This window comes from Drosophila pseudoobscura, chromosome 2, assembly GCF_009870125.1.
Source record: "Drosophila pseudoobscura strain MV-25-SWS-2005 chromosome 2, UCI_Dpse_MV25, whole genome shotgun sequence".
Classification (NCBI taxonomy): Eukaryota; Metazoa; Arthropoda; class Insecta; order Diptera; family Drosophilidae; genus Drosophila; species Drosophila pseudoobscura.
In genome coordinates this window covers 6,569,684-6,576,893 of record NC_046679.1, presented here as the reverse complement: position 1 = coordinate 6,576,893, position 7,210 = coordinate 6,569,684, and the positions used below count along the sequence as shown (strand labels likewise).

General features: G+C 43.8%; 1 protein-coding gene across 1 annotated transcript; it reads left to right on the top strand.

The window, feature by feature from the left end:
* Positions 1-1,121: 1,121 nt before the first annotated feature.
* On the top strand, positions 1,122-2,763 carry LOC4800921 (PIN+ prion protein RNQ1). Its single transcript, XM_001358073.4, has one exon. It carries the CDS (start codon positions 1,141-1,143, stop codon positions 2,278-2,280), a length of 1,140 nt encoding a protein of 379 aa, XP_001358110.4. The 5' UTR covers positions 1,122-1,140; the 3' UTR covers positions 2,281-2,763.
* The last annotated feature ends 4,447 nt before the right edge of the window (positions 2,764-7,210 follow it).

The window sequence follows — 7,210 nt, the reverse complement described above, 5'->3', positions numbered from 1 at the left end:
AATTATTTTTAAGCTTTAAGGATATAATAATAAAAATATAAAAATATAAATAATTATTATCACCGAAAAATAGATAATATTTATTTTTATGAGTTATTATTAATTATTAAAAATTATTCAAAATAATAATTTTTGGCTCGCAAAAAAATTCATATTTTTGTGAAGATGGGAAGATTTTTCTTAGTGTATTGGTATATTTAGATCTTTTGTGTTTTTATTCTAAGCAAAAATATTTTTTCGCTTAAAAAAAAAAATTCCTGGTAAATATTAAAAATCAGACAATTTTTCTCTGTCGATCGTCTTTGAGGGTCTTCTATTCCATTGGGGGAACCTGAAGTCCCAGGCAGGCCTCTGGGCGCCCAGTTCTAGCAGCCAGCTTCTGTCCGCCAGCCTGCTCTGAGGGGGCTCCAAAGCGGTTGGACCACTTGCTACAAATAGGAAAAACTCCACTCCACTCCACTCGATTCGGAGTGGACGCTGATGAGGCTGGACAGCCGGGAACACTCGACTGAACGCCACTCAAAGAGGCGGACGAGACCTGGAGCACTCGACGGCACTCGGACTACCAGGCTGGCTGTTTATTTGTGTTGTGAAGGCCGCAACGGAACGCTAAACGAAGCACAGGCCGGCGATCGTGATCGTGGCGAAATCATAATGAAGCTGCCACAGATGGAGGCGCGTGGCAGGCACAAACCAATTCCTTGGGTACTTCGGTTGTTGGCTGTTGTTGGTCATGGAAAATGACTTTGAACTTTATTGTGCAGCCGGTTTTTCCCCCATAACATTTTCCTGTTGGATTGATCGCGTAACTTAATTCATAAATGCAAAAATAAGAGAGGGAGAGCGGGACAGAGACAGAGACAGGTAGAGAGTGAGAGGTCAGACACTCACTTTTTTTTTGGAGCTGGAGCTGGAGCTGGAGCTGGAGCCGGGTCTAGCCTGGCCATTGTCCTATTGGCCATATAAAAACGCGGCAAGCGACCCAACAGAGCCACATTGCCACCAGTGCTGCAGTCGAGCAGTCGATCCAGGAAGCTCCAAGACCCCCCCCTAAAATGGCAAAGATTTATTTGGTGAGTCGAAGGGCGAGAGGGGGAAAGAACTCTAAACATACTCAAGTTTTTTGTTCTCGAACAGCAGATGCCGCTCATTGCAGCAGCCGCCACAACCATATTGACGATTGTCGGTGCCACAGCCATGGCAAGGAGTCCGGCCAGCTATGGGAACAATGTGGCATCATTGTATGACAACCGATGGCACCGCCACGGGGCAGGAGAGCGTCGCAGCCATCAGGGTGCCGTGCTTAATGGGCTCACAAATCTATCGGGCCTGGGGCACATTAGCAACGGTTACGATTCGGTGGCGCCCACCAAGCAGGAGACACCGATTTACGAGGAGCACAACGAGGATGCCGCCGTGGCGGCTGTGGCAGCCACGGCCCATGACCAGCACCAGCACCAGCCCCATTATCTAGCTGGTGGGGGAGGTGGCGGATTCCTGCCCGCGTTTGGGGGCTATGGATCATGGGGATTATCATCGCCGGAGGAGCAACAACCGTATGCGTACGAGAAAATTTCAATGGGAAATTTCCTGCCACATTCCGGCTATGAGGGGCATCAGCAGGAGCAGGTCTATCAGCGGCAGGAGCAGGCCTACCAGCAGCAGGAGGCGAACTACCAAAAGCAGGAGGCGAACTACCAGCAGCAGGAGGCGCACTACCAGCAGCGGCAGGAGGCGCACTACCAGCAGCAGCGACAGGGGGAGCAACAGCACTCCACCTACTTTAGCCCCCACGGAGAGACATCCGCCTCTGGCTCGGCAACGAGCGGTTCGGCAGCCGATGACTATGAAGAGCATCCGGGAGATGGCCAGGAGCAGAGCTCCAACTACTTGGCCGAGTCGCCAAGCGGTCACAGCCAGCACTCGCATCATGTGGACATCATCAACTATGTGCCCGTGAAGCATGTGAAGCAGCAGCATGTGCCGGTGGAGAAGCCCGTCAAGATACCCATTTCCCATGCGGTGATCATACCCGTCCGCAGGCCCGTACCGATACACATACCGATCACCAAGACCATCCAAGTGCCCGTCGAGAAGGAGCTGAAGGTGCCGGTGGAGCGGGTGGTGGGTGTGCCGGTGGAGAAGCACATACCCGTGCCCGTCGAGAAGCATGTGCCGTACGAGGTGATCAAGTACGTGCCCATCAAGGTCCCCAAGCCGTTTCCCGTCAAGGTGCCCGTCTTCAAGACAGTCCTGCACAAGGTTAAGAGCTGGTGGTAGAGTCTCTCTCTCTCTCTCTCTCTCTCTCTCATTTTGGATTCAGCGCACACGTTTATTTTGTTATAATTATAAGCACATTATGCAGCCACCCCCTCGTCGCCCCCCTGCCTCGGCAAGCAACCAAAGCAAAGCGAACATCGTTATGCAGCTTTCAGCAGAGCAGAGCCGAGCAGAGCACTGCAATTCGTTTTCCATTTTCAATGCCGTTTTGAGTTTTAAAATTCATTTAATCCTCGGTGATGCGTTGTACAACAATTTTGTGACTCATTTAACATTACAACAATTTGCATTAAAATACAAACACGAAACGAAACAGAAACAGAAACACACGCGAAGCAGGGGACTGGTGCGGGGGAGGGTCTCTTTTTTTATGCTAAGGATACCCTGTACAAGGGGTGCCTTGTGTTGATTCAAGAGCATGTAAAAGGCAGATAAATAGGTAGCTATGCGAGCCTCGCATACAAAGCGAAAATATACACGGCAGAAAACCAAGCACACCCGATCTATTCTATGATGCCAGCAGCAGCAGCAGAGCTTGCAAATAAACGCAAATAAGTGTTGTTTTTTTTGTGATCTGCGAATGAGATCGAGAACGAAACCAAGCACAGCCGAGCTCCTATCGCCCACAGACCCGAGCCGAACACCTTTTCTACCTGCAGTTCGTGTGCTCCGTTTTGTGACTTCGGTAGGGCACGATTGAACATGTCTGTCTCTCACAATAAGCGGCTCATTTCGGTGCATTGTGAGAGAGAGCGACAGAAAAAGCACCGCTCACTTTGCAAAGCTTATCTCGTAAGAAAAAGCAAAAACAAAACACCTTTAGCAGCCTGTGATCGGTAAAAGTGCCTGCGAAAAAGGGATGCAAAATGGAAAAAAAGCTGACACCGCTATGCTGCTGTTTGAGTTGTATGTCGCTTGGGAAAGAAAGAGAGAAAGGAAGCCGTTCGTTTTATTTGCAGAGCTTATCTCTCAAGCCCAAGCACACATACGCACATACATATACACGGAAAAGACACATTTGGCAGCCAGCGATCGACGAAAGTGGGTGCCAAAAACAGAAACAAATACACTCCCGATCAATGGATTAAAATTTAATAAAAATACAAAAAATCATTAAAAAAGCACTAATTTAAAAACGTCAATTCCGTCAATATTAAGAAAGACAGACAAAAAGAACAAGCGACGCAGAATAGATAAAATAGTGAAGCAGAGTATTTTCAACAAAAACAGAATCGAATGTTCCTTTTTTCTTCCACTGAACACCCTGAAAATATTGAGGGTTATTTGCGAGCTCTATAATCTACAGATCCAAAGAAATTCATCAAAAATCAAAATACAGCCCGAAGAAAGAACTTTCAAGCTCTTTCCAAGTTGTGGCTCCCAAAAGTGCACTCGAAATGCTCACTTTCCAGCACTTTTTCGAGCGAATAAAAAACTTAGTATTGGACAATAACCGACTAACGGGTATCTTACAGCCGAAAGGCCCCTCATAAAGCTCATACTTGTTTAGCAGTGATTTTACGGTGCATTTATCGTGGACATGAACCGCCAACTCCGGCGACTCCGGCGACTCCCAACCCTTTTGCCAAGCACATTTATTTAATTTCACTTTAAGCGCACAAAACACAATGAAATTTGTGTTAAATGAAATGAAATTCATCTTCACAAAAGGCTCTTCCGGTCTCTCTCTCTCTCTCTCTCTCTGGCAAATGCCATTTCCAGGCCATTACATCGACAGTTCGGACGCTTTCTAAGGGGCCTGGAGAGAGAGGAGGACCTTCCAGGTCTAATTAAATTAAGTGCACACCTTTGTTGTTCCGCTACGTGCTGGCATGCACTGCATTGATTTCCAGATGGTATTTCTTGGAGACAAGAGAGCAGAACTAAATGGGTTTCCCCTTATAAAGATCTAGTGGGAATTTCAACCAAAGCCTACCCTACGAAACCAGTTATATTTGTGGCTGCCCCAAGAAGAGCAACCAGTAACATATCGTATACAGTAAATTTGTTGCTTGCCAGCAATCCTTCTTGACTCTGCCACGCACAGACTCCCCTACCCCTGCCCCTACCCCTCCCCCACCCTGGCTGACTGGCTTGTCCTTTGTCCCTATGTGGCACGACACTGTTTGCTCGCGCGGATGTGTGGTCCTTTCGCCTGTCAGTCACGCGGCTCTGTCTGTGGCTCCTCCGCTTCGAGCTGGTGCCTGCTGCCTGCTGCCTGCCACTTTCGAGTTGCCTCCGCTACTCTTGCTCCATTTACTGTGTATTTTTGATGTCTAAATTGCATTTTATTATGTCGCTCGCTCGCTCGCTCGAGGAAAACTTCTCTCTCTTTGCTTGCCACACATATGGCTCCGCGGCAGCTCCGTTGTCGTCTTTGTTGTTGCGGTTGTAAATTTTATTTATCATTTAACATTTTTTACGCTTTTTATGAGAGAGAGAGAGAGAGAGAGAGAGCGAGGGGGCAACCGACGACACACTTTAAGTGACTTTTCAAGTACTTTATTTTGCATACAAAAAAAAAAAAGTATTTGCCGTCTCCCCTGTGCATGCGTATACGTAATATTGGTGGCAACTCCACTTCCGGTGGCCTTTGAGCAGATGTTTCATACACTTTTTATGTAAAATTAAACATTTTAGTTATTATTTTTATGATATTCATTTACCCAGTCCCAGTTTATTGGGCCCAATTCTCTGGCCCGGTTTTGACATAAACATATGCCATATAATATTTAATGAACTGCAGATTTTTGTGTGCGAGAAATGGCAATGATTATGCGAAAATGTGTGGGCCAGAATTTCTAGTTTCTGGCAAAGTTTGCCACAAAATTAATTAATTTTAATTTGAGGCTGGCAGACAACAACGACGCTGACAATGACAATGACACAACCGAACATCCCCTAAGTAGGGGATGTAATTATTTGCATTTGTTTGCCACCCGCCCCAAAATGGGTGAACATTTTGGCAAGGGGTTGGAAAATTCAGGGCAATGATGGTTTAATAAGATATTTAGGCCCTATCAGATCGTTTTGCGGTGCCTTTTTACAAGACCAATGTCTATCGATTGTAGATTTTATTGTTTAATTATGTTTCCTACATTGTTCCGCAGGGCGATTTATCGGTTCCAGAACTCTATTCCCAATGAGCCCCAAAAGAAATTATTATTTTTGTCGTAAATTAAACAAATATTAATAGAAAACCTAATTTTAACCAGAAAAAAATACATATCATTTTGTTTATTTATTTATTTCTTTTTTAAATTTGTTTTTGAATCTAAAATATTATCACAAATACCATTATGAATTATTTTAAATTATTTGCTACGAAAAAATGCTGTTTAGCTCAGATTTAGACCGAAATGAATTAATTTTGGGCGTCCTGAAAGTCTTTAAGAATAAGTAAATTTCAAAATTATATCAAAATTACAAAGGCCCTATATTCCAAGAATCGTAAAAAAATATTCAAATGTGAAGAGTCAGATCTGAAAGGGGTAGGATCAAATATTCTCATAATATTCTCATATTCTCTCGTGGTCAATAAATCTGTACAATTATAAATAAGCTGATCGATAGATCTTTATAAACGATACCTTAAACGACTACTAACTATCGTTTCCATACCTATAGAATATGCAAAACGAACAGTTTTTTTTAATTAAAATTTCAAAATTTCGTTAAAAAATAATTTAAAATATGATAAAATTTGATTTGGAAACTAGAATAAATCCGAAACGGTAAACTTAAGCTATACATTTTTTAAAGCCAATTAATAGCGGCATTCATTAGCTTTTCAGAATGGTTTAAAACTAGGCGTGGTTGCCCCTAGCCCTTGAAACCTGAAAAAATACCATTACCATAAATTACTTTAAAAAAAACACTAACCTTAAAAAATAATTGTAATTCATTAAAAAACTTGGCTATCAGAAAAAGTGGATTTTTCGTTCTACCTTTTATGGGAAATTTTCGCCACTTCTAGGAGTAATTGTGGGAAATGTTTGCTTTATTAATAAAAGCAGCTGATTTCTCCATTTCGACAGACATTCAAGGAGTACTCGTACTCGTAGGAAACAAAAAACTGTTGCTTTTAATAAACGAACGGTCCTGCCCTGCCCATATGTGGCGTGTGTGGTGCGGGGGGTGCGGGGGGTGGTGGGGTTCGAAGGGCAGCTGCCACTGTGTTTGCACTTTTATTAAAAAACTTTTGCATAATGAAAGTTTTCCAGCTCTCTCTCTGTCTCTCTCTCTCTCCGAATTGTAGACGCAATATATTTATAATTCCCGGAAAGTTATGTCGGGTTCACTTTAGCTATTTATATAAATATTTTTGCAAAAGTTTAGCTAAAAAATGATTTTTTTTTTTGTTTTATTTTTGTGGTTTGTTTTTTGTTTTTGTGAAGTGTTTATGATGCACCGAACAACTCTTTGGCTTTGTGTCGCCCACAAAACAATTCACTTTTGCATATTAAAAAGATTTAATTTTATTTCGTTTAAGCAAGTTTTTTTTTATTGATTGCTCTTGCCCCTTGAGGGGGCTCTCCAGACAGCAACAAAAATACATAATGGGTATACGAATTTTTTATTGTGGTCGAGGAGCCCATCGAAAAGGACTCTCTCTAAAAGCAATGATACTTTTATTTCCTCCCCCCGCCCACTCCCACTCCCACTCGATGGCATTGCCACGTAAGGCGGCCACTCAGCGAGATGGCTGTGGCTCAGTGGCTGATGGCTGATGATGGGCGCACTCACACAAACACACACACAAACACATTGTCGCCGGCGTCTTCGGGTGTGGATTTTCGTGGATATGCGGCGCTACATGTTATGAATTTTTTAGGGTCTTTGCTTAGGGAGGGACAAAAGAAGTACTCCCGGGCAGAGGGGAGGACTCACAGGCGGAGAGGAACACAAGGGAGGACCCACAGGCGGAGAG

Coding starts and splice junctions, on each gene's coding strand:
- LOC4800921 (XM_001358073.4), top strand. CDS start 1,141: ATGCCGCTCATTGCAGCAGCCGCCACAACCATATTGACGATTGTCGGT.